General features: G+C 41.2%; 1 protein-coding gene across 1 annotated transcript; it reads left to right on the top strand.

The window, feature by feature from the left end:
• Positions 1 to 5,664: 5,664 nt before the first annotated feature.
• On the top strand, positions 5,665 to 27,699 carry LOC148323564 (TSC22 domain family protein 1-like). The gene is made up of 4 exons (XM_088314908.1): positions 5,665 to 5,808; positions 6,420 to 9,024; positions 24,859 to 24,910; positions 26,268 to 27,699. Exons 2-4 carry the CDS (start codon positions 6,449 to 6,451, stop codon positions 26,532 to 26,534), a joined length of 2,895 nt encoding a protein of 964 aa, XP_088171034.1. The 5' UTR covers positions 5,665 to 5,808; positions 6,420 to 6,448; the 3' UTR covers positions 26,535 to 27,699.
• Positions 27,700 to 27,855: the final 156 nt, after the last annotated feature.

The following is a 27,855-nucleotide window of genomic DNA, read 5'->3' as shown; positions in this document are numbered from 1 at the left end:
CTGACCGGAACTTGCCATTATAAAATAACCGGTTATTTCTTTCAAAATAAAAGGCGATATGTGTTTCCCGAATCACTCTAAAAATAATTTCCAAACCATTCCCATTAAAAAATAAATAAAATACAACAATATATTAATGTATTACCTAGACGCAATTACACGTTATTCCTGATAATTTACTTGAAAAATACGATGTTTTTTTTTTTAGTTCTGACGCAAAGAAACAAGCAAACACTACTACAGAACATCAAAGACCAGAATAAACAAACCCCAACACGTACATACCACTGACTTAAAGAAACACTTGCTACTTGGCTTCTGTCTCCTTAGTGTCAATATAAATGCAGAAAATATAGTAAAATAAGAGTGCATGCTTGTTTACGATTGAAATTGAGACTCCTCAGACGCAGATTTGAGTTGTGATTAACACCTAGAACCCCACAACTGTGAGGAAGACACGCTAAACTATTTTATTTTATTTTATTTTATTTTGCATTAAAATTAGCAGGAGACGCCCCTACAGTACTTTTGGCCTCGTCTACAATAGTTCTATAACAGAGCTTTAGCGTCATCTAGTGGATTAATAGCAATTCTGCACCGTGGTTTTGTTAGTGCACTCGTATAGAAAATAGGACGGGATTCAATGTCATAAAGTGTCTTCACTATCAGCAGGTTGCTCCAGAGACACATAGACTGTAAACGTCACAGTAAGGCATAGAATGTGACGTGCTTAAAAACGTGTTTGGTCTAATTCATAGATCAAACACCTTTTGTGAATGAATGATCAGCTCCTGACAGCAAATTGGACAAAAAGTACTGTTTCTGAAAATCACTGACTTGTGAGCCTTGGAAATTCAAACTTTGGAGAAGGTCAAAGTAATATTCACCGAGAAAGATTATACTGCAGTGCATTTAGGTTTATACCGAAAACTGTCTATGCACCAAGCATTAGAGAAAATAGATGGATGCAATATTACTAGGGAAAAAACAAGATTGTTTAAGGCCAAACAAATGACTACCCTATATTTTACAAAATGAAAACGTCAAGGGCATGCCCCCTTCAAACTTATCAGATGGTTGAACGGTTCATAAATCCCTTTTCATCGCAAATAAAATTAACTTGGCACCCACTAACAGGAGGTATTGGTTTTCCCTTCCAGACAATGTTTTATTTCACAAAGGGTGCAGCAGAGCTATGGATGAAACAAGAGCTTTCATTATATGAGTAGACCTTAATCCTATAATCATGACCGCAATATTTTCATAACCTATCTGCCTCACTGCAATGATCATTAGCCCAGAACCTGACATTCTTTAGCATTTATATAATATTAATCAAGATTCTAACGGCACAGATTTCTACAATGAGTTGAGGGTCTGTTGCCATAGCAGCAACCATCTGGCAGATAGTCTTTAAAGTGGGAGTACAAGAACAGCCGCCAAGATTTTACAGGATGCAAGACCTGTTGTCTTGCATTTTATAAATTGAATTCTACCATGTCAAATATTCCACATTGTACTGTAACATCGAAAACATTGATTATTCTTTCTCTTATGCCATACTGGAACAAAATACACGGCACACAGCCACCCATCTCATCCATATTTGTAAATTTGTGACTCAATGAATGTCCTTAAATTATCCTGAATCTGAAAACGTCATCATACCAAGCCATTTTGCATAATTATATACTTTCATTCTATTTTGTGGGACCTGGAGCATGGACTTTTCTGTTCAGAACTCTACAGCTCTCACCTCAACCACATCAAACACATTAGGATGAACTGGAAGTGAAATTATGAATCAGGCCCTCGTTAAGGCCAGCTGACAATGCACCTTTTCTTTCATGATAAGAAGTCAGCTGTATATTTTTTTTGCATCCTCCATTGCTGATAATTTAATGTTTATGTGTCCCAATATTTTATTCATGGCATCTCATGTTCATTCCCATTGCTTGGAGAAGGTTGTTAAAACTAACAAGCAAATAAACATTTATTTGGACTTTGAAATGCTTCAACTAGAAATGCACTATAGTGTTGTACACTAACTGACCTGATGAGGGCGCTGTAATCAAAGGTACAGTATTTCTGGTGGTGTTTACCATTGTGGTATTGTGGAACGCTACAGACTGATGCTTTCATTATTGCGCGTGCATGATCCAGAAGAAAATGCTTGGCCAACAAATAGGCTGGAACCAAATGTTTTCAAAGTTGCATTACTATATCAATTAATTGGGTTGTGTTTACTGGGTAATAGTGGGACACGTTGACATTCAGCGAAAGAATGGAAAAACAAAGGAAAGCAAACACCACTTGACAATCTGCATTCCTACGCTAGCCTTGTTTTTCAAGCAGTTTAACGAAGGTCCCTCTTAAAATGTTGATGTTGAAAGCTTAACTCATTTATCAGCATAGATTTTCTCCTTCATTATTAAACCATGGCTGCGCTCAAGTTTCGATTTCACTCATCAGTATCGCATGCCTATCTAAGGTGAAGGATTCATTCATAATACTGACTGGAACGGAGTTCACAGATGCAATGAAGGCTCGTCAATATTTTAAAAATATATAAAACATGTTTGTGGCACTCATTCTTGGATGGCTTAAACAAACCCAAAAAGATATGGGTTCCCAGTCATAATGGGTTACCTGCCTGTCAGGGGATGGATTTTAAAATCCTTGATTTTTCAGTTGTGTATTTTAATTTAAGTTGATTTGTATAGTCCTCAATCACAAAGCGTTAGAAGCCCACAGATAACAGAGGAAAGCAAGTTCCCATGATCTAACCCCGCCCCAATTTATTTTCTTTTTCTGTTTTAATGTTTTTGTAACACATTGACAAACTTTGTTAACTTGTCAAATAAACTTGTCTTGTCATGCTTAGTCACCTGAAATTCGCTTCAGAACCTGTCGTGAACCTGAACTGGATCAGTATTAGGAAATGAATGGATGGATATTGAGTAACCTTGACGCCTGCCCTCGGGAGACTGGTGCTGATAACACCGACAGTTGTGTTAGTGCCTTTCTTTACAGCTTGCAAAATGTTTCAGCCCCTGTCTAGTGTGTTGACACTTGTTACTTGTACACCAATGGTTTATTTATTCAGGGCATTTCAACAGGTTTTTTGGCTTTGATCATCTGGGCAATGACTGGTTGATGTCCCATTTTCTCTTAGGCCAACAAATGTTATTTTTTCATTGACGACTCTCTGGTTTCCATGTTGGCTACACTTCTATGAATGTATTATTTGTCTATAAATGACAAAGAAATTTTTCAGTCAAGAGTTTCAATTATTTTGCTCATGTGAAAAAAATGTAGATTAAGTTACATATCTCACCCTGGATATAAAAGCTTAAAGTTCCTAAATCTATAATAAAAGGATGTGGAAATGATTGTACTCAATGTTCAAACTGAAGTAAGAGAAAGAAGAAAAGGGAAATGGATTTCTATTTCAATGGTGGGGTTCATTGACCTATGGAGGCAACATATGTATACATTTTCTCTGCGCCTCACTACCTCTCTCTTGTACACATAAACATGAGGGCGAGAGAGAGAGGGAGAGGCCCCAAAACAACCAAAGTACAGTACTGTACCTGTCTGTGGAATAACACTCCAGTGTGGTTGACATGGGTGTCTACAGAGAGATCTAGCAAAGCTCTACATACCTTTGTTTCAAAAACAGTGTTGTGACGTCAATGGAGTTGGTCAACATTAGATCAGGTAGACGGCTATAGTGGTTATTTTGCTTCTAGCATTCATTGATAAAACATTTAACATGATATGGCTTTATAATATTACATATAATATACTCTTAGGCTGAGTGGTGCTGCATCTTTAAAAGACAAAGCAAAGAGGAAGCAAATTGAAAGCAATATGGACCAGCACAAATGTTGAAAACCATCAAAGAAAAGAATTGTGTTTGTGACAGACTTGGTGAGGTTGCAGATCAAGTGAACAATCCACTCCATATCGGCATTATAAATCTCACGATACAAGAGGACAATAAATGCACCCACAACATGTACGGGATTTACACATGCATCTCAGATAATTAGAATGTTGTATATAATTAATTAGGGAGCTCAATTCGGATTCATTTTATTCAATGAATTTGGATTCATTAAACACAAGGCCACAAGGTCTTACATAATTTCAATATCAAAATTTTATTTTCATGGTTTCTATGTAGTATTGCAATTTCCCGGGATCTTTTACTATTTGTGTTAGTTGTAAGCGATAATAATGTATACGTACAATCATGAAATATTTACTGAGTGCATTAAATTAAAAAAAAGGATGCAACTACAGTCTAGATTGTTTTCGCTGATTCAGAATCTGCATTAGTTTTTTTTCCTCTACCACTACGGGTTTTCATAGTAATACGATAACAATAATTGAATATGTATCATAGAAATATTTTAAGCAATATTTATTAATTAAGTAGGTTCAGCAACAGGTGTAGGGCTTTCTACAGTAAAATGTTTTTTGCACAAGCTTTTATACACATGAAAAAAATAATGAAAACTTCTAAAAAAAAATATCAAAAACATCGGGAAAACCCTGTGCTAGAAAAATCGAAAGATTTTTTTTTAAATTAGCGTCAAAATATGTTTAGGGACACTAACGCCATCTCTAATTAGATGTTTCTGAAGACCATTGCTATCAAACCCTATCCTAAAGTATAAATTTTGATCCAAATTTTCCATGAGTGTAATATTACATTATACCATCATCAAAGTCTTCTTGTAAATAAATTGAAAGGCAGTAAAGAAAGTACTAAACATGACGACTGGAGAATGACAAACGTGCTCGGCAAGTTTCGGCAACTTTCGCCAGTTTCGGCATCGGACGCTCCCAGACTGCTTTATGTCTGGTAGCGGAGACCACAGACCTATAGCCGTAGATGCAACATTGAGCGTGTTGTTCAGTTGCTGCAATACGTCAGCGCGTCCGCCATAATGAATGTGGCAGCTCGATTGAAATGAACGTCATAAAGAGACAATAAAAAGTACACAAAGTTGATGCCTATTATTCAATATTTGGGGAACAGTTAAGCATGAGATTAATTACTTTTAATCTGTTAATAAGACATGTTTATTCCTTATGCTCAGGATAGATAGAAGCAGGTAAATGCCCAAATAATTTATGTATTTCCGTAATGATTTCATCTGACGGGTTGGTGTTTATGAATAACGATTACTAATGTTTACATTAAACATTTTTTTTAATTTAAATATTTATTTCGTATTTGATACAGTAAAAAATCAATAAACAATTACAAATAAGAAATCAATATAATGGCAGTCATTGGAGACAAACAAAAAACGTCACACGTTAGCAACAATAAGACTTTACTTCTGGTTAATTTATTAAATAGTAAATACTTTGTTGTTTTACACAAGAACTTCAATGTGCTGCCCACAAAGTCAGCAAATCCTATATGCAAAATGATATTGTAACAACCACATACAATCAAAGTCAGTGTCCACTCATGAGATTTATCTGTAGCTTTGTGTGCAACGGTTGCTACGTCTTTCAAGCGGCGTCCTCACTGTTGACTCTCCCCCTTTGTCACATCCACTATGGCGGCGACGTCGACGTACGATTTGGCGCTCAAGCTGATGTCTATGTGTGTGGTGTCTACGGCAGCGACCACGCTCGGGCGCCATATTGCGCTGCACTCCTCCTGCTCGTTTCCAGCCCTTCCTCCCTCCCTCCAGCCCCGGTCCCCAACACACAGCGAGCCACAGCTGCGGTGCAGGAGGAGGCTACACTCAAACTGAACAACGCTACTGTTGGGAAGGACAGGTGATACAGCAAAACCAAGAGCCACGTCGTAGAAATTCAATGGGATGGATGAAACCTTTTTACGCCACCGTTTTGTGATCGTATTGGGACTTACGTCACGGTGCCACGGATAAAAGGTCGCTTCATTAGTAGTTTTCTTTGAGAGAGAAGCGCTAAAAACGTCCGTGTGTAGCTTGTATTTAGCTCAGTGGTGATGGATACTTGAAGCTAGCTTGCTGACGTTACTTCTATGTCAGGCGAGTAGCGGTTGCTGTAAATTCGCTCGGTTGCTCGTCTGTCGCCCATGTTTTAACACGCGTGTTTTTTGTAGGATACAATATGATCGCTTGAGACTAACAAAACCCACAAACTGAAAACGCCGGTGAATTACTACTGGTAACAGCTGACGCTAGCTCGCTAGCTACACGTAAAGCGGCCACCAGCTTGGTGTGGCAGTCTAACATTTAATCGTGAGAGAGTGGCCGTAGCTAAAAGTACAACTTTCCCAGAAATAGAAGAAAGACAGCTCATAATAATCTTTTTATTTAATTTTTTTGGCCGTGTTGTCCGTTCATCGTAGTTTCGTCAAAACGGCGGCGTTAACGTGCTTCAACTTTGTTACATACTGTCAGAGACCAACTGCTCCCCGGATTTTCTTACAATGCATCATCCGGACCCCACTGGAGACTCTGGCAGTGTTAGGAAGATGGCGCAGCCGGCTGTCTTTCACAGGAGGGGTAGCAACACAAGCAACGGGAGCGGCTCCTCGCTGTCAACACCGGTGGTCACCAACAGTCACGGCTCGGCTGCTGAAGAATATCAGACCTCCCTGTTGATTCAGTGCCAGACTCCAGCTGGCTCATCCTCCCCAGGTCCCCACCATCCTCCTTCCCACAACCTAAATCTACATTCCCAGGCCACACAGTCTGCTGGGGCTCAGATGAAAAAGAAGAGTGGTTTCCAGATCACGAGTGTGACTCCTGCGCAGATATCTGTGAGTACCAACAACAGTATCGCGGAGGACACAGAGAGCTACGATGACCTGGATGAGTCCCACACGGAGGATCTGTCCTCCTCAGAAATCATGGATGTGTCCCTTTCGCGAGCTAACGACGTAGTTGGAGCGGAGAGAAGCTCCTCCGAGGAGACCCTGAATAATTTTCATGAGGCTGAAACTCCAGGGCTGCTGTCACCAAACCAGCCTTCACACCCCCATTCTCTTAATCAAGCGCCACAACATGGTGGGGGTATGGTAAATGGGACTGTGCACCGTCATGCTCATCATGCCCAGGGTTACCCACTGTCTTCTGGCTCCGTGGGCGCCTCATCTACCCTTGCCTCTGTCATTCAGAAAATGCCTTCTAATGTTGGGGTCTCTCAAGAAGCTTCCCCTGCAAACATTGTTTCGCAGCCTGTGGGGATGGTGGGCCTGGGATCCGCTCCTGGAATGCACAGCTCCGCTACAGGCACCCCAGTTAGTGTAGTTAATCCCCAGACCAGCAGTGTTAGTAATGTGAATATGTTGAGCTCTGCCAATGTGCCTGTAAGGGGGGGAATAAGCACGAGTGCAAGCAACAGCTCCGGAGGCTTTCCTCTCAATGCGAAAAGCGGTGCTGCGGGTGGTGGAGCTGGTTCTGCGGCGTCTGGGGGCAACCTCATGACTAACACCAATAACACCATGATCCAGCAACAACAAACTCTCAACTCCAACATCTCTTTGACTACTACAACCACTTCCGCTGTTACAATTGCCAGTGCCTCTGGGGGGCCGTGTCTCTCAAGTGGAATCCAGGCAAGACATGGTCCTGCTGCGCTGCAGCCTGTGAGCGCCCCTGTTACCGTCTCAACTGTTCCAGTGGTCGCTCCCACCAGTTCTCGCTTCAGGGTGGTGAAGTTGGACTCGAGTTCTGAGCCCTTCAAGAAGGGCAGATGGACGTGCGCTGAATTTTACGACAAGGACACCCCAAACTCCGCCTCTTGCTCATCTACATCCGATGCCGGCAGCATGCGCCAGTTTGTCTCTGAGAACTTTTCTGGATGCTCAGAGAGGGAAAGCACAAGTGGTAGCTCCGTGAGTAGCACCATGAGCACAGTGAGCCATTATATGGAAAATGTTTGCACGGGTGATACTGGGGGACCCCCAATTTCCCAACATGCACAGGATTATGCCTCCCCTCCTCAGGGTTTCCAAGCAGTCCTCCCCAGTGGCTTAGTAGGCATGGGCGTGTCTCAATCACAACCTCTTATAAACCCTCAAGAGATTGCCCATTCGAATATCAAGACTAACGTCGCTTCCTCGACTCCTTCAAACATAAATCCGCCGGTACCTGTGCAAGGCCACCCGATCACCAGTGGAATGCCGATCTCGGCTGTACCCCAGCAACAGCTTACCTACGCCCAGGCAGTTGCAAATCAACCCCCAGGCTCCACGCAGGGCCTTGTGGGGGTTCAGCAGCAACAGCTTGGCTACGCCTCACTCCCCCAGCATCTATCTGCTGCCTCAGTACAGATGAGACCCCCCGAGTACAGCCAACCACATCAAGGTATTCCCCAAGCTCCCGCACCGCAACATCTATTGAACCAAGATGGACTAAGTTCTTCAGGGCAAGTTAACGGAGCGTGTCAGATGATGGGGGGCCTCCAGCAGTCCCAGGTAATCCTCCAAAGTCAACCCCAGCAGCCCTCATCTCTCCAGGCTCCTCCCGCCAATACGGCCTTTCATGTTGGAGTAGCAGGTCAACAGCCTGCGAGCCACGCTGGCCACCTGGATTGCCAGCAGCAGAAACCACAGTCCCTCCCAACACAAATCCAAAACATTGGCCTGTGCACCCAGTTGCCCACTACGATCCAAAGCCAGGTGTCTGCACCTAGCGTGCCTCCATCTAACCCCGACCTCCATGCCCTGCCGCAAGTTCTCAATATCGCTAACAATAGAATGCTCCCCCAGGGTGTTCCCCAGTCCCAGGACCTGAGCAGTGCCCAGGCCCTGGCCCATGCTGCTCAGGCTAGCGCTCTCTACGCTAGTCTTCCCACCTTCACGACCACTCAGCTGCAGGATGCCCAGCGACTCCTCCTTCAGCACCAGTCGGCTTTGCTGGGATTGCCGAAGTTTTCCGGAGGAGATCTGGGAACCGAATCCACCGCTGGCCAGGGTCAAGAAGCTGAAGGCAACGCTGCCATCGCCAGTGCCTTAACTGCATCTGCTGGTCTCAAAACTTTGGATGGAGAAGAGGATGGGTAAGAGACTTTCTTTCTTTTCTACTCACCTTGGTGTGCCTTGAACATTGACACTGTTTATTGTTGGTTGTTTGGTGCCCAGCTCAGTATTTTTGAACGCTTAGCTTGCAGGGGTTCTTGGTGGTTTCTCTCATTGTCTCAGCTGTAAGGGAGGAATAACCTTATTAGCTAGTCAATTAGTAGACGGTGACCAGGCTGCTACAATCTGATCTTGTCCTCTTGTCAGTGGGACGTTATGCAGGGCTCATCTGGCCGTGACGCAACTCGGCTTTGTCAAGATGATGTGACATTTTTACTCGCCTGCCTACTTGAATCCTGACCGTCCACATTACACAGCATTACTTGGGTCTCTTCAAAGAAATACAAAAATAGGGAATTAAAGGCTTTTGCGATGGCTGCCATTTATTGGTGACCTTTTGACGGAAGAGATTTACTCGTTCACGCCTTAAACCTTCAGGAAAAGCGTATTGATTTCATTAAGCGCTCATGCTTGTCACAAACAGTCTTTTATCTCATCTGCTGTCCCTCTTTAGTCGTAACCTTCTCTTGTAAATATTGCGCCTGATTTAAATGCTTCCAGCTATTAACTGCAGTAAAACATGTCAATTGTAATATATTATTCAAGGCAGAACATCTCATCACCTGAATTTTGAATTAAAGTGCCATGGAAGGCTGGCAGTATTTTATCTGGATTTCCCTGTGTGATTTAATGCTGTCTGAAGGTTGGCTAATGTTATCACATGACGTGTAACTCTGAGGAATGTGAAATCTTTGGAGGTCAGATGGATTATTGTCTTTGATGATGGCCAGAATTTGGGGCAAAATAAAGCCCTTGTTACAATTGAGAAAATTGTCTTGGAGAGTTGTGATCACGGCTCACCTCTGGTGGTTTTTAGTTGAACCTTTCAGAAGACAGACGCTGCCATTCATAAACAAAGTCGGTGGTGAACATTGGTTGAAATGAGCTACCATTACTACCTGACGAACAAAGCATGTAAACATACATAATGGAATAATAATAAAGATTAATATTTTATATTTAAACCTTAAAGTCTGTTGTCACATTAAAAAGACAACACTGATCAGTCCGGGTGGGGGCGGGGGTAGGGGGGGCTTGGGGAACAATACAGAGGAATATATGACAGCGTCGCTTTTGGAACTAGGATGAGGCTTGTTTCGCTCCTTTTGTTTGTTTGAATAATTTGCATATGTTTTCTGAGGCCGCTGATGAGATTGAATTAATGCATGACAAAAACTAACAGTTGTTTTTCCAAACAGCGTGCTTTTTTTTTTTTGTTTTGTTTTCCTCTACTCATTATTGGACTACAGAAGGCACATTGTCTTTATTTCAGGCAGTAAAATTGGAGAACAAATCCAGTTGGGAGGCCTGGATTGTGAAAGTCATTATTAAACCTTTTGCTTAACCTACCAAAAAAAATCATCATGTTGTTAATTGTCACTAAACTACAAGCAGTTGCTCAGTGTGATGTAAAAGGGCGTGGTGTCATTTTCAGGTGAAACTGGTAGACCCTGTACCCAGAAGATTTTATTTTTCTCTCCAAAGTGCTGAGAGCAGTGTAATTTTAACTCGGTCGGAGTGAGGTTTTGAGGTTACTGACAAGGTACATGCTGTTCTGTTGTTAAATGCTGAAGAAGTGTTCAGGGTGTGCAACTGGTTGTATGGGAGACATCGGAGGGGAAGCTTTTACTGTCTGTACCCGAAATCTGTTTCTAATTTGTGCCTGCTTAATCAAGTTTTTCAAGTGTTGTCAGCGGTGCTGATTCTGGTTCTGTAAAAACGTGTACAAATTTCTTCTTGCTTAAGCACTTGTATTTCTGGCTACTTAATAGTCTATAGACTGTGAATTACTAAACTTAAGTGGTGTGGCAAATTTTTTTTCCCCAATGGCATGTTTTTTTAATTGTTTTTTTATTTGGCTTTGAACTGAGATGTGTCCAACAAATTTGGAGCCTATCCAGCTGTCTTTGGGCAGTAGGTGGGGTACACCCTAAAATGGTTGCCAGCCAATCACAGGGCATACAAAGACGAACAACCATCCGCACTCACACTTAGGGGCAAAATAAAATGTCCAAACAACCTGCGATGCATGTTTTTTGGACTGTGGGATGAAACCGGAGTACCCGGAGAAAACCCATACAGGCACGGGGAGAACATGCAAACTCCACACAGGAAGGCCAGAGCCGGAATCGAACCCACGACCTCTGCTCTGTGAGGCCATCGTGCTAACCAGTCTTTTAGCATGTTGCTCCAAATTTGATAATGTGATTTTCATTACAGTTTGTCTTTCTTGGTTTAGCCCATAGCCAGAACTTGTAAATAAATAAAAAGGGCATTTGAGTGTCCTTTTATTTGTCGTAATGGTTTCTCATTACCTGGAAGCTTCCAGCCGAATCAACAGCCACTCTTGGCACGTGGCATTAATAAAAATTTCAGTCGGCTCGTTGAAGAGGAGCCAGTCCCACTCATCAACATGACCATCTTCCTCTGGCAGGCGTGTATTTGTAGCAGTTCCCTGTGGTGAGGAGGTCTGTGGGACATTAAGTAAAGAACATTCACAGTATGTGCTGTGGCTTCTGGCTACATATTTTCAGACTTTATTGGGGAGTGGTGGATTCTGTATTAATAAAGCAAACCTTGATTACGGTTTGACTTAAAATTTGAAATTGTCTTGTATTAGAATGTGAAAGTTAGTTTGTTTGAGTGGCGGAGGTTTATGCATTTCCTGTACGGTCAATAATGGTTTCCGATTGGGCTGAGTGGATTGCCGATTGTTGGATGGTGTGGTTATGGTGCAATGGTCACAAAAAAATTAAATCTTAACATGCTACCGTGGCGCAGATGATGCGATGAAAAAATATCATAGAGGTGCAACAATTAATCGAATAATCAGTTATAGTCAGAAATAATTACGAATTGTTTAGAGACCTTGTTGGATTTCAGCCTCTCAACAGTAATCTAGTCTCAGATTGATGTGGTCCTTTATGAAAGAAGTCAGATTATCTTTGTGTTTAATCACAATACAGCAATTGTAAATGTGTCTTTTGGGAAACAATGAGCATTTTTTTTTCCCATCTTCTGAAATGTTAAGGCCTAAAACCCAATTAAGTGAATCATAATCAGTTTTGTTTGTCAATTTGAAATGATGTTTTGTTTTTGAGCAAAAGGATGGAAATTATTTTTCAACTCTATTTAATCTATTCCATGAAAAAATAATCGGCAGATCGATTATTAAAACTATCGTTAGTTATTCTCTTTTTGAGGGGGATGTGGTTTTGTTAACGGTTTGTAGTCAGTTCAAATTCTTTGAAGGTGTGGTTCTTTTACAAATATGTGAGTGCATGCTGTTCTTTATTTTCAAGGTTACAGTGATACAATAGCAGAGCTAGACACATCACTGTCCGTTGATTGGTCGACTGTTCCAAGTGTATAACAAATTGTTGTTGGGGGGGGTATACTGCAGAGAAGATTCAAATCAGTTTGTGGTCCCTGTTCTCGCTGTCTTTTAGCCTTTTAATTAAGCTAATATTTCAATTTGATTGTTTGGATCAGATTGGCATCGTCTCACTTCTGTCACCATCTGAGATGGGTATGTGCAGAAAGACGCCTCTGATATTTGATTGGCGAATGTTTTTACACATGAAAGAATTTGGTTTCCATTCAAATAGTCAGGGTGCATGAGTGCAACTTTTAAAAAGTTAAACATAGTCAAATTAAGGTCTTCACATGCAAGTCTGGTTTCTTCGAACGTACAAGTTATTTTTTGGTGTGCCTGACTGTCAATGAGTAAGTGCTAGCCCCCTTCACGCCGCTGTTCCGCGCTGACACAGGATAGGTGGTTGAGTTTTACTTGCCTGTTTCCCAGTTTACGATCTGTCAGGGGCTTCCAAGAGGCAGGACGGGTGCTGTGTGAAAGGATACAGAGGAGAGCTGTGAATGCCGTCTGAAGTTTAACACCAGAGAGTCACGCATGCTCCTCACACATGTTATTTATTTGCATTTCCACTGTATCAAAAACCGGACTTGCCTGTATGAAGTACCTCCAAATCCAAAATTTTCTGCACATGTTCTTTATTATAACCCAGTTATGCTACAGTAATAAATGAATTAGTAATCAATAACTAGTATTGTATCAGCTGTAAATTTGTGACACAGATTGGCTGTCGCGACACAGCATCCCACAAATTTGAGAGTTGGAAAATTGCAGCGCGTGCGACTCGGCATATTTGGATTGACGTGCATCCGGTTGTGACTACTCCATTATTGAATCATGATTTTTTTTTTTAGGTGACAGATTTCTACCGTAAACCTCAAATTTGTTGTACAGCTCCCTGACAGGTTGGTAAAGTGTTCTACCGTTTTCTGCAGCCCGTTCGTCTGGCCTTTGCTCTTTCCACATACAAATCCGGTCCCTATTTCAAACTGCAAAATATGGGGTATCGGTGCATTTTTGAGTTTGTTTAGTTTGCAAAGATGAAGTGATGTTGTAGCAGTAAGGGTCGTGCTGTCCAAAAAAAGAGTGGTGTTTTGTTGCTCTTGTCCCAGGCGGTTGAAAAGCAGTATAATCTTGCCCCTGGCGTTGCAGGCAGCCAGTGCATACTGGACCTGTTGCTCATTGTGTTGAGCTCAGTGTGATCCCCGCAATTCACACACAGAGGAAGTGACCCAATCTGACCCAACACAACTTAGTGAAGCTGATTGAGACCATGACTGAGGACACAGCAGACACGACCAGATGGAACTAGACCGAGCATCGCTGGGCCAGCTCTGATAAATCCTCCTATTCTCTTGCTTAGTGGACGTTTTTTGTTGTGGGTTGCAAGTTTTAAGTTTGCGCTACCGAAATCCTTATGTGCTGTAGTCGTTTTTTGGAAGGGCAGGACAAAATTCATTGCGCATGTGCATCATTCGAAACATGAAACTTGCAAATATTTACAACACTGTTTCAGGAAGGCGTTTTTCCTCACTTCAAATGTGGTCCAGTCGCACGTGAGGAGAAATTCTCCAAAAGTAAACAGCATTTGTTATTTGCTTTGCAGTTGGACACCCCTCCCCCTAAACCGGCCCTCCATTCTCACTACAGAGGCCTAACCTAGAGAACACCAGAAATCAACAACAGAGCAGCGACGTGCTGTGTTAGTGGATACGTTTGCGATCTGTTAAAAGTCCGCCTCCGGTGTCAACGGTTAGGATGAACAAGGAAATCCTGAGCAGTTGTCCAGGGGCCGAGTAACAATGGAGGTTAAAAGCTTTCGCAGATGCTGGCCCTTTTCTTTTGTCTGATCTCTGACAGGATTGTAATTGCGTATCCACCCTGATTCCATTTTCAGTCCAACATTGTCTGTCCATCCTAACAAGTTTCTCTCACGAGAAACCATCATATCAAAATGAATATAACTAGTATTTAAAAAAAACAAAACATTGAACCTTATGACAAAATCTATTGAAATCACTGTTTCTGTGGTTACTTGGTATTCTCTGCCTCCTTCCACCTGATGGTTTGTTCATCCATCAATAAGCAGTATTGTTTCACTTAGAGTGCACCGGCGGTACTAATGACTTGTAATGGATGATAATGGCTCATATTTCAAGCCAATCATTTATAAGGGGAAAAAAATGCTCTCCCTCTAACCGTCTGCACAGACACACAACTGGTCGCAACATTTCTATATGATTGCTCGCATAAAAAGTACAGTTCACAATATTAAACGTAGAAATAAGTTAATGGCAGTATCAAAGCAGAGGATTATTTTTTGGGGGGTTGACTTCTCCTTTAAATCGGTCTATCATAAATGTGACCTACACGTGACCCATCTTTAGGCTAGTGAAGGCACATAGACTATTGTTTTTTTTTGGGAGGGGGGGGTTGACTTCCCCTTTAAGCCCACTTTGTACTGATTAATTGCAGAAGGAAAACTCATTTCTTTCAAAGTGGTTCGTTCGGTGCGGTTGTGACTTAGGTTTCCAATTCCCGGTCTGCAAACTAAACGATTGCCATTAAAAATAAATGAATCATTTCATTGATAGTGTCAAATATGCAGAATCTTTTGCTACCAGCTTATTACAGTCCTTATTTGCCTGTGAAATTGTGTTATTGGAACATTTTGTAGCAGGGGCCTTGTCAACAATGAACTGTGACAGAAAGGCATCTGGACGATGCTTTATAATCACTCTCTCATTGATTGGGTGCAAGATGTCATGTTAACTTTGTAGATTCAATTAATTGGGTTTGACAGTTTTCTTGGTTGACGTTTGGTAAACTTAACTTCCCAGAGCTGATGTGTTGTTGTTTCGACCACAAACTAAAGAGGACTCAATCAATATTGCCTCTGCTGGTTGCAGCAAAGCAGTGCACCCAATTTGCCTGAATTCTCTCAAATGATTAATTAACAATCAGTTCCACAGAATAGGCCTAATGATTAATATGCCACAGAATGTTTGTCCAGTTTTCAATGGTGATTTCCAAAAAGTTTATTTTGGCTTATTCCCAAATGCCCTTTTCAGGTTTGCACCGTCTGAGGAGATTCTGTCAGTAAAATGCTCAGTCAGTCATCACGCTCTCTGACAACACCGATTCCGATTTCCCACGCAAATATTTAGTTTCACAGAGGCTTAACGTTTCAATCTTATGTTGAATGGAGATCAGAGTTTGATTGATCACGCCGGCTCCATGGTCCAGCACGATGAAGTCATGCTGAAGTGGTGGTCTGGCAGTGTCATGCCGCAAATTACGCTGGCAATGTGCTGAATCATGCCTGGCATTCCTGTGGCCACAACGCTCTACGCTTAGATTCAGAAATGACACACACCCCCACAACATTCACTCACTTTATCCTCCCTTCATTTTGTATTGAATGGTTTCAATAGCACTATAACACTTAGCATGCGATCTATGTAAGAAGTGCAAAGCTAGCTGTTTGTTATTTATGTGGCTAGTAGTTTTTAAATTAATGGTGTCTGTTGCAGACCTTCTGGGCAGTAAGTAGGGTTTCAAAGTCCTCCAATCTTGCTTTGTGTGAGATAATCCCCTCCTCAATGCACTGTGTTGCTGAATATGGAAGGCGACAAGGAGGGGGTTGGTGGGAGTTGAAGTCTCTCTTACTTCCCCCTCCAGTTTAATCTTCAGTAGTCTAGCCAGCTGCTTCTCTTTTATGTTGGCTGATTTAATGTCTGTTGTGCTGCAGGCATTGTTTCACTCGTCTTGCATCTAAGTGGGTAACTACAGCAGGATGATGCTCAAATGTACTTTTATTCTTCAAGTAATTGTTTGTTAAATACTCATCCATTCTTTAGACCTTGAAGTCAGCAAAACGTACGCACGTCACTTGAAGAGCTACTGAATAGTTTTCATGAACTTTCATTTGGTATAGAATGCAACACTGCCCCCTTCTGGTCAGCAAACGCTCAACGTTCTACTTGCACAAAGATAATTGTGCCTTTTAGGTTTTAAAGGCGACGTATTTGTGTTAAACTTAAAATGCCGTGTCAGCATACTGATGCTCGGGTCACAAACAGCAGTCTGGTTTATTTTAGTACTGATGTGTGGTGTTTTTACATCAGATGTTACCTGTGAAACAGGATCTAAAAGCTTACTGCAGACTTGGTTTTCTTTTTTGTTGCATTTATTCAAACCAAGTGACAATATATAACCACAGACAAGTTTACGTCAGTTAATAAATATTCAATTGATAACCATACAAACCACAAATTGCAGCTCAAAATAGCAGAGCTAAAACAAATAGTGACCACCACCAACAACAAAACATGCAGGGCACCAGACTAACTTTTTTGAAAAAAAAATAAAATAAAATTTATTTTTAAACTAAGATTACAATAGCCCCTAACCTGTAAATTTAAGGGGGTGCACACTTTAAATTGACTTGGAAAGTAAATATTCACTGCGCTCGTTTTTTACTGTAAAATCATAACGATCTGTTGAGCCGAAGTTTGTCTGCAACAAAAAAATATTCAAATTTACTGGTCGCACAGGTGCGGGTAGAAAATGCACTTCAGTGCTGATTCTGATTTTTTTTTTTTTTTTTTGTACCAAATTGCCACCATTGAAGAAATTGTTGGATTTATATAATATATTTTACTCTTTGTAATAACCTTCCCTTTGTCGTTTAGGCTAGTTGAGAGAGTGGCTAATTTCTGTGATTTTGGGAGGCTCATGTATGTAATGAAGTTGAAAAAGAGGAATAAAATGGATGAGAAGAGAGTATGTAGTATTTAGAGTAATATTTTAAATTGAAATGTATGCTTACGTAATCATTCATCAAATGTGTACATATTTTCTTCTAAAAAGCAGCATTGGAATTGAGCATGATGTTTTTTTAATATTGGCCACAAGGGGGCAGTGCTCACCAGCAGCACGTTGCAAATGAAAAACAGCAGTGTGTGTTTACAGGCTCACATAAACCGCTGCATCATAGGTACTGATAAACTTAAGATGTGATTGGGTCAAGTGTTTGTCTCAACTTTTAATTGTCAGAACATCTGAAGTAAATCTTACTTTGTATTTTTAGATTTGCTTTTGAACTGCAATATTCGCACATACCATTTCTGCAATACAAAAACTGAATAGACGCCTGAAGTAATATACTCCCCCCCAAAAGAAACATGTATTTGACTGGGCAATAGATTATATATTGTGCCATGCAAATTTATGCTTCTGGGCTGTAAAAATAAATTGTTGGTAAGGCAACCAACATTGTGGATTATTTGCATTGCTCATTTTTAAGTTTGCATAATGGTTCGAATGAGGTTTTGCATGCGTTTCCCAAAATCTCTGAACAATATTCTAAAGATGATACTCTCAATGAATTATGAAGACTCTGTGTATGTAGTTTATGTTTCAGAATAATTCACTTGCAGAAACTTAAGTCACAGTTTGTGATTGTACACATCAGAAATGTTTGAGGGAGGACTTGTCGAGGGAATGATGAAAGCAATTTGGTGAGGATGTGGGTTGTAATAACGTGACTGTCCAAGCCACGCTGCTTGTTGCTACTAAGCTGTGCTTATGATAGCTCTGCTGCCGTCACCGATTCAGGCCCTGACGGAGGAGTCCTATTTAGTTAATCCACTGCTGTGTGTTGTCTTCACTCGTGATCTTGCGTTGGGGTACACAAATCATTAAGATGCGCTGATGTCCATTCGCCATTGCACAAGCCTGTCTTTGCGCAGTTGAGACTCCAATTTTCAATCGCTCAGTTTTTGGCATGAAGGTTTTATAGAATTTGATTTTATAAATTGTGAAAAAATATATATTTATCTGTCTGTGTGTTTTTTATTTTATTTTTATTTTTTTTAGGTGCTTTGAAGCTCAGCTCCCATGTTAGTCTGAGTGCACACATTATAAGACTGTGTTTTTGGTGAATACTAGATTCCGATTGTGACTGTAATGGGTACATCCTCTGGTTAATGGCTCATAATTTCCAAATATTTCCTAGCAATAACCGTGTGGAAATCGACGACTCATTGCCATATAAGGAATCAGAATGGGGCAATCTATTTAAGCAAATGTTGTCCATTTGATTTTTTTCCCCCCATTTATTTATTTTTTTAAAAATGTCTGGAAAAACATGAAATTTTAAAATCTCAAGCGTGAGGGAATCCTGGTTTTAGAAGCGCCAGGAAACTCAAGCCATGGCGTGTGTGCGACTGCCGCGTCACCTTTCAATATTTATGTGATTGCCTTTGCAATAAAACCAAAAAAGGATTGGCGCTCATCTGGACAAAGGCTGTTGAGGTGATGTCGCTGCGAAATTGTTCTTCTCGTTCCCGCACTTTGTATGATTCTGTTCCGTATGAACTTGATGCGCAGTGTGTTCTTTGGCTACTAATCCTTATAATGCCAGTTTTCACATCACATAACTCCGCTGCTCTTATGTAATGTGGATCTTTTGTTGCGTGTCTGCGTTCAAGTGTCTCATTGCTGCTGTCAGCAGAAGCAAGCGGCCCACTTGCACTAATCTCTCCAGACTTGTGCCTCCACTTTTTAACATCTCTACTTATGATCCATTCGGGAATCATCTACTCTTCAACATACCCATAAAATAATTACCACGATAAACTTTAGTTCTGAGTTTATAAAGTATCTCTTGTATCGTCCTCTGTTCCTTCCACCGATGAATCTGCGAGTGAATATGAACGATCAGGTGATGGGTCAGGCCCATTCTAGCACAGTCTAGCTGAATATCGCTTCCTCCTTCTGTGCCACCCCTTGCCAGGCACGTAATGACAACTAATGGCGTGCTGCTGTCAGCCTAAATGCTCCCATAGAATCAATCCATCGCTCTTGGAGGCTAAAGTGGCCACTCATCATTCCGAGTCAGCTCTATGGCTGGCCCACTCAGTTGCTCTGTCATTCTCCATAGTCAGGGTTTGTCTATGACTGTGGAAAAGCCAGGCCTTACTGGTAAAGTCTGCGCGCACACTAAACTATCAAACTATAGTCCAACCAAAAGCCTTTACAATTCACTAGGCTTTTTTTTTTCCCCCCACCCCATCACTGGGACATGCAAAGGCCTCTTTTATTAGCGTTCAGAGATTCTGATTCAGCAGAGACCGATATTGCTTGTCACTGTTGAAGCAAAACTGTTAGTATAATCACTGTGAGAACGGAAATTAAAAGTACAATTAAATGAGTTCAATAGTAAAAAAAAGCTAGACATGCTTCAAATCTTTTGAAACTTCATCGCTGATATCTTGGAGTTTTGTCTAGGCAGCTTTTCCATAGTACCCTTTTTTTTTTTTTTTTTAAAGGGGAAGTCAACTCCCAAAAAATAATAAAATGTTTTATGAAGGCCCACTAGGCGGAACACAATATTCTGATTAATGTTGCGTTGGCAGAATATGAGTTGAGTGGTAAAATGCACCGTTTTTTTAGTCAACTGATGGGGCGGCCATTTTGTCACTTTTGTCCCCTGGAAATTACATCACAGTTGCGCATGGCTCAGATAACGACCAATCATGGCTCCGCTCCAGAAAATGTGAGCCGCGATTGGTCTTTACTGTGACTCAAATGATGTCAAAAGTATTATTACTTTTAATAGTTTCATTTGAGTATAAATTGCACGTTTTGAACGCAGCTTCGTTGTTGTTAAAAGTCAAGCTTTGCCCATTTGACAAATTTATGTTTTACATTGAAATAATACCATCATGAATTTCAGCTTCACGGTTTGCCACGCTGTATGTGTTGTGGTGGAGAGGTAATTATAGCCGAGCCAGCTAATGATAATACCCTTTTTTTAAATGTTTTTTCATTTCTTTTGTGGGGGTGCAGTATTAGAACTTTATTTATATTGTCTTGCTCAAAAATGTCAACATTGTCGCTATTTTATTAGTACAAAGCCTCGAGCATTTGAAGTCTTTGCAACCTGTGGTCATGCGTGAGGTTGCTGAGTTGAAGTAACCGTCTGGTCCTCCCCAAGTCATGTGATGCTGATTCACCCAGACAGATGAAGTCTGTTAGGACAAGTAAAATCCCCAGCATTGTGCTCTTGCCGTACCTGTTATTTCTTGGCCGGCTGTCTCGCCGCCGTCGTTGGCTATGTGACAGTCTGTTATGGTTTCTGTCTGGCAAGGTTTCGGGCCATCTTGAGGCAGCCTTTCAATGAGGAATGACAAGATAACACCCACAGGCACCCGCTCGTTGTTCTTTTTTTTTTTTTTTTTTCTTGTCTGTCACATAGAGGACTGGAATACAGGCTCCAGGGTAGCTCTAAGGTTTTTCCTACAGCAACAAAGGAAATGAAACTACTGCAAAGCTGCTTCTGTAAATTTGATGAGAGATCATACATTTTTTTGGGTGTCTTAATTTGTGCTAATATGTGCATTTTATTATTTTTTTTAATATGTTTGAGGTTAGGTGGTCAAAATCATCATCTGTCCTCGCTTTGTGCAGTTTGCATGTTCTCCCCTGGCGTTTGGGTTTTTTCACTCTCTACGTTGTCTTCCCCACACATTATAAAATCATGTTTCTGAAGTGAATTGAAGTAGTGGGGAATGCAAAACGTGAAGAAAGAAATGTAAAAGTTATGTTGAAGACATTTTGGGAAGTCTGATGTGATGGTGTTGTGGATTTTACTGTATACTCTCTGGGAGGAGGCTCTGTGGTGGAGAAGCAGGGAAATCATTGGGCCACATGCTAATCTCTGTTGATAGTTTATGTAACTCGCTGTGTCACATGATCGCGCGTCACTACTCACCCAGCTTCTGTCTGGTAATTCACCCGCAGCCATTCAAACGCAAATAGATGACGGAGGGAAATGGGGAGAACACACATCGGCACTCGTGTCAACCAGGTTTTCTATTTTGTATTGCCTGTGCAGTTGTTACCACTAATACATCTGTAGGAAGCTCATTTGGATCCCGCCGCCAAATTTGACAACACGGATTTTTGGGGTAAACTTAAACAAAGAGGGTCAGGGGACACACTCTTTGACTTTTGGATTCTAAATGTTCCTTGAGACCGAAGAGCCCATGAGAGTGCGCGGTGTCCGTGTTCAGGGCCATGACGAGATGGCAATGAAGCTTTTGTTCTGGGAGCTGGAGCAGCATCTCAAAAGGTAAACTAAAGAAGGTCTACAGTAGCGCTGCCGGGCCAATCACCGCAAGAGCCGAGCACAAAAGGCTCCAAGGCCGTATTGTGTGCGGCTCTCTGTGAACTTTCTATTCATTCATTCATGCTTCCAACGCTTGTATGAACGTTATCTCAAAGTAAGCACTGTAATTTGGTGTCCAGAAAATTACATTTATACCAGCTGTGTTAATTATTTATGAAACTGTAAATAAATTAAGTCTGTCATAGCCAGACTTAACATATTTCAGTTTTTTTTCTTCTTTTGGTAACCACTGTGCTGCCCTCTCGTTACTCAATCCGGTTTCCCATGTAGTCACCTACTCACCACGGTAGAGAACGACATGATTCATTCAATCAATCCTTTCTCCCCTTGATCGTCTTATGACTATTGCAATTAAGATAATCTTTACTAGGTTGTGCTGGATTTAGTTGTTTGTTTTTTTTTTTGAGAGAGAGGCTGAAACTATTTTTACTATCAGGATTATGCTTTTTCTGTGGGTGCATCTAAAGATGAACCGTATGTACCTTTTTGTCTGTAAAGCATGACGTAGAGGTACATGCAGAAAATGCTTTGTCATCAAATTTCAGGTGCTGGACTTGAAATGATGTGTAAAGGTTATGAGATATTTTTAATAGGGGTGGAAATATGTTTTAAAATGTACTTAAGAGGATATCATCTTTCGTTTCACAGTGTAAGTCACATCTATGCAAAGCAACACCGTTTTTTTTTTACCTGCTTGGAACACAGTCCATTCTTACCTTGAACCAAAATTTGAAAATTGATCCAGTTCCCACTTACTGGTTAATGACTGTTTGAATTGTTCCAAATCAATTGGTCTTTACCCCTTGCAAAGAATTGTAATTTTAATTCTACTAAAATGTAATCTTTGGTAACATGAATGTGTGGATTCTTTTTTTAAGGACATGTATGTTTTATCTCCAATCACTGGCTGGTGGAGGTGCTTTTTATTGTATGCAAGCTTCACTGCTTTTCTTCCTGAAGAGCTCAAGTTGCACCGTCTATTTGGGTTTATATAATTGACTTTACCTCTCAATCATTCAAAAAAAGAGTGCGGAAGAGCTCAGTGTCTTAGAGACTCTTGCTAAGCTGGTTAGCTAATGTGGTTTCCTGGATTTGGATCTTGGTAGAAGACATCAAAACAATTACTCAGGTGCTAAATTTAAGCATCACAAGTGCAAGCATAGCAGTAGTATGTCTTCTCTGCGCTCCAACTTCCAACATTTGCTCCGTGCTTGTATCTCACAACTTGGATGACGCAAAGTGTGGCAGGTGGAGGGATCTGCATGTGAAAATATGAAAAAGTACATGGTAGGTCAAGTTAAATAAAGCCAAAATTCCCGCGCCATCAGTATCAGCTCTGCTTGTAATTCATCCTCTGGACATAATTTGAGATAATTTACAGTCACTTTCAGATTCATTGTCTTGTGTGTTCGAATTCTTCTGTAGTTTTAGCCTAATCGGCTTGAATCAATATACAGATCCCTAATAGAGCGATTTCAAGTTGTGGTGCATTGCATATAGAGCGGGCTGGATGTGAAAAGATGGAGGAATGTTACGTACATGAGAATTGATTTCCTTTTTTTGCGCAATATATGGAATATGGGATAGTTGCTTTTCAAGGTGTGTGTCCAAGTATGTGAGAGGCAGGAGTCGTCTGTAGGAAGTGTTAGAGGAGAATTTGTGGCATTTTTGTGGCGCTATGAAAAGTTGATTTACCTTTGGAACTCTTGGGTCTAATATTATTTGTGCTTTTTACAATACACAAAGCAATTCAGTCATAATTACAATTATTTTGGAATCTTGGTGAACTCAACTGACATTAGCAGGACATACCAGATGAGTTGTTAGTAAAACCTTGACCCATTCATGGTGGCAGTAGCTGATTTGTGAAATGTTGGCCTTTGGAGAGTCAGGTTCAAGTATTGCAGCAAGCATACTAATTGGTTTAGAAAATACTAGTCAACTTCCTGGATACTTGCATGCCTGCATGTGTGCGGACACAGTGCAAATTGATTTCCTCTTGGGGGATTATATTTGCTCTAGTAAATTTTATTTATTTGGTAAAAAAAAATGGTTTTGCACTTGGTCTCAACTGACATTACCGTTCATTCTTTATCTCAGCCAAATTAAGTGATACTCAATAAGTTACTCAATTTAGCAGTAATCTCACTTCACATGCAGTGCCATAGAAGACCACGTGGGGGCAATGCGTGTCAATGCAAATACTGTACTTGATTTGCTGAAGCATCAATTGTCATCACTATTGATGCCACTGGCACATTGTATATATATTTCAATGAGAAATGGTCATCAAAATTCCAAATTGTCTTCTGTTTAGTCTTTAAAATGATTAATTTTACAAGATATTTTTCTACATTAGATGCAAAAAAGAGGATGAATTATTGCGCTGAATCCTGCAACATTAGAGCTTGATGCGTCTTTAGTCCCTGAGCATTGAGCTTGCCTGCCGCTTGCTTTTCAGCACGACGATTCCCCCCCCCCCCTTTTCTTTCAGTCTCATCCGGTTCTTCCCGGTTTCATCCACCTCTTGTTGTGTTACTCGAATATTCTATGCAAATATATGTCAGATGAGCGGCAGGTAGGGGCGTTTCTGCATGTATTATGCAAATGATCTCCGTCTCGGCCAATCGGGGCTCAAAGCTCGCAGCCACGTCACGGTAGACATCACGCGAGCTTGTTCGGAGCTGCGGACATCTAGTTCTGAGCGGAGCCGAGCTGAGCTGACCTTGAGTCGTGTGTTTGTGTGGTCTGGTTCCCCATCCGAACGTCTCGCGTGGATGTTTCCCGGGGAGCTGGTCGCGCTGTGTCCGTGTCGGCGCACGACGGACTCGCTTTGTCCCAAACTCAAGCTCCTGTAACGCACAAAGCGCCATGAATACGCCTTGCTACACCGTGGCTATGGATCTCGGCGTCTGCCAGCTCCGAAATGTCTCCATCTCCTTCCTGTCGTCGTTATTAAGCGCAGAAAGCTCGCACGTCAAGCTCGACAGCAGGTAAACGATCACATTGGACTCAGCGGCTAACGGTTAGCGTTGTTGAGCTGCCTCGGCTCACCTGCTGCGGCCGCGGATGCTCAACGCGTCGGGGAGCGAATGGACGTGGTTGTTGAATGTTAATTATACGTCGTGTAGCTCTGTGATGCTTTCTTAAACCGAGGTTTCATGTCCATTTCCTTTTTTTTAACAGCTCGTCGGGAGCCAGTGTTGTGGCCATCGACAACAAGATTGAACAGGCGATGGTGAGTTTAAACCTTTTTTTTTTAACAGCCCTACACACGAAAAGCGTGCGTGACAAAATACCCTTTTGTGGCCGTTATTAGACCACCTACAAAAAGACTGGCCGTTTCACACGCACACACACACGCACCTAAAATATGTTTGAAGAGCATTTGTATGTCAAAATGGAGTCGACTGAAGAAAATATGTACGCCTAACGTACAAACACAATGAATAGGCACGTAGCTTGAGTTTACTGCCGTTCTGTTGTTGTCCTTACTCTTTGCTCTGTTGCTAGGCAAGGCGAAATACACACAGTGTGGGTAAAAATATCCAGAGCGCTGATTGGCTGAATTTTCACAATGGGCAGGCTTGTGACGTCAACGAATGTAGAATCTTTTGTAGTCAAGTTATGCCTCGTATAAGTGTGTGAAGTGTGTCGTCACTTTTCAGTGTTTGTAGTTTTATTCCCAAAAATCTTAACATATGTATGCAATTACAATGAAAAAGTTAAATGAGCTTTCTTGAAGACACCATGGTAAAGTTTAAGACCTCACATTTGATAAGTAGAACCACCACAAGGATTCCATATTATATTTTTAAGAAAAGTTGCATAACTGTTTAAATTAAAATAACGCAAGTAGCCATAATTATTAATGTAAAACGCTTCATGTACCTTACCTGTATTTAACAAAATAAAATATTTACTAGCTTGTTTTTCTCAGCTCAACAGAATTCACATAATGTCCAAAACTAAACTGTGGTTTTAATGATAAAGCATAATTTATTCGGTAATTTTGGTCTGCAGACATTGCCGCGAGTCATAATTTACGAGAGTCAACACTCACTTTTCAACTATCACTTTAAATGACAGACATATAGTGGTAACCTGAAAAATTAATGACCCAATGGAGTTTTTAGCGTTGTTTTTTTTAATTTTTGTTTAGATTAAAAAAAAAAAATGTAATTAAGGCATTGTAATGCCCTCACATGTGGGCAGTGAGAGTCACAGTAGCTGACGTACGTGATGTAAGATTTAATGAACGGGACGGGTAAACAAAAAAAATATAAGTGGAGAATATGGGCTTTTGTAGACCACAGCTAATTTTCAGATACTCACACGGAGCTCACTGGTTAAATCAACTGTCGCTCTTGACTTATGTCTTTGTCTGAAACCAAAAATTCACATTGGGGCTAAATATTTGTACTGGCCCTGCTGAGCGAGCATCTATTTTTACTGTATTTGGTGACCACGGCATGGCCACTGGGCCACAGTCAATGATGGTCCCTTTGGGATTTGTCATTTTTCAGCAATTTTAATCAAGTAAATAAGACTCAGGTGTGACAGCGTCATAACAAATCTGACTTTGTATGTATCAGGACCTGGTGAAGAGTCACCTGATGTACGCTGTGCGCGAGGAGGTGGAAGTCCTAAAGGAGCAGATCAAGGAGCTGATCGACCGGAACTCCCAGCTGGAGCAGGAGAACACCCTGCTCAAGACGCTAGCCAGCCCGGAACAGATGGCTCAGTTCCAGGCGCAGGTCCAGACCACCTCCCCACCCGCTGCCTCCACAACGGTCGCCACCACGGGTCCTGCGTGTACCCTTGCTCAAGCCGCCTCGCACACCTCCGGCCCATCAGCGTAGCCCGGCGCGCAGACTGACTCAACACTACTTCTGCTACCGCAAGTGAGCTGGCGATGAGGAGGAGTTGATGCTGTTGATCCAAGAATTTGCACATATTTATCCCTGAGAAGGATGCATCCAGTGGGACAACTGCTGCACAAGGCGACAATCGTGCGACTCATTGAACATTTGCCAAAAACAAACAAAAAAAAAGTGGACATATCAGCTAGAATGTCTTTTCAACAATAAGCAAAACCACATACATACTTCAACACAGATGCTGAAAAGATCACTGTGCCTGTGTGCGGCTCTTAGGCGATGTCAATTGTACTATTGTTACAGATGGAAGAAGAGGGTTGTTTTTTTTTTGTTTTTTTTTCATTTTTTATCCTTGTCATGTTTTGTAAATAAACTCGTCTCTCATGCCTAGAAGCTAAATGTTACATTGAAAGAAAAGGCCTTCCCAGAATGACAAATAACGAATGTGAGCGAATTTCAAGACCAAGTCCCCATCTGGAATGGGGGGAAGCTCTTATAAATAACGGCATGGATTGTTACTTGGATTTGGTGGAAGAAATGAAATGTTTTCTTATATTTTCAGTATTTCTTTTCACATTTCTCTGCAGTGGCATAGAAATGAAACATTGTTTGGCACGCAAAAGAACATGTACATTTCTGTATAGTGTAAGTAAACATGTAAAATAGTGAGAGGAAGAGAAACAACAGATGCATCAGTATCTTGGTCACATGGCGTAAGCAGCGACATGCTTACCTTGCCCAGACTGTTGTCTATTTTTAAAAGCTTGTATTTTCAGGATCCAAGGAGTTTGGTTATTTAAACTGACAAGGTGCAGCCAACAATGTTATCCATAACCGCCACTGTGTCATTCACGCTTACTGTAAAACTTATCTTTTTTCTTTTCTGATACATTGCACTTTTTTTATGATTTAGTGTTTTGTTTTTGGACCGTGAAATACTTCTGGATGAACAGCATATGAAATTCTCAAACATTAGAAGAAACAAATTGCAACTTCTTGATGTTTTTTTCCATTACATTCTGTGTATCGGTTGTATGCTCATGTTTTGTGCATGTTTCTGCAAGACTGGATGAGAAGTTGTAACATAACTTACCGCAATTGCACTTGAAAGCTGCACTCACAACTTTCATTAAAATGCTAAATACGTCGCCAGTGTTTTGTAGCCTTGCTTCTTCGTGGCGGGTGCTTGGGCAGGAAGATCTGAAGTTACATGTGCAACTATTGATCTCTCCCAGAGTTGGTTTACCGTCAACTTTAAAGACAATTTTAATAGCGAAATTGTCTTAATAGATGTGGTGAAAAG

This window comes from Idiotropiscis lumnitzeri, chromosome 14 (genome assembly GCF_059441095.1).
Source record: "Idiotropiscis lumnitzeri isolate Australia: NSW breed Sydney's pygmy pipehorse chromosome 14, RoL_Ilum_1.0, whole genome shotgun sequence".
Classification (NCBI taxonomy): domain Eukaryota; kingdom Metazoa; phylum Chordata; class Actinopteri; order Syngnathiformes; family Syngnathidae; genus Idiotropiscis; species Idiotropiscis lumnitzeri.
The sequence above is the reverse complement of the archived record's forward strand: the minus strand, read 5'-3'. Positions and strand labels throughout refer to the sequence as shown.

What these genes read in the sequence shown, in the direction of transcription:
- LOC148323564 (XM_088314908.1), top strand. Translation starts at nt 6,449, where the DNA reads ATGCATCATCCGGACCCCACTGGAGACTCTGGCAGTGTTAGGAAGATG. An exon ending in TTGGATGGAGAAGAGGATGG is followed by an intron (nt 9,025 to 24,858) that starts GTAAGAGACTTT and finishes TTTTTTTAACAG; the next exon opens with CTCGTCGGGAGCCAGTGTTG. An exon ending in ACAAGATTGAACAGGCGATG is followed by an intron (nt 24,911 to 26,267) that starts GTGAGTTTAAAC and finishes TGTATGTATCAG; the next exon opens with GACCTGGTGAAGAGTCACCT.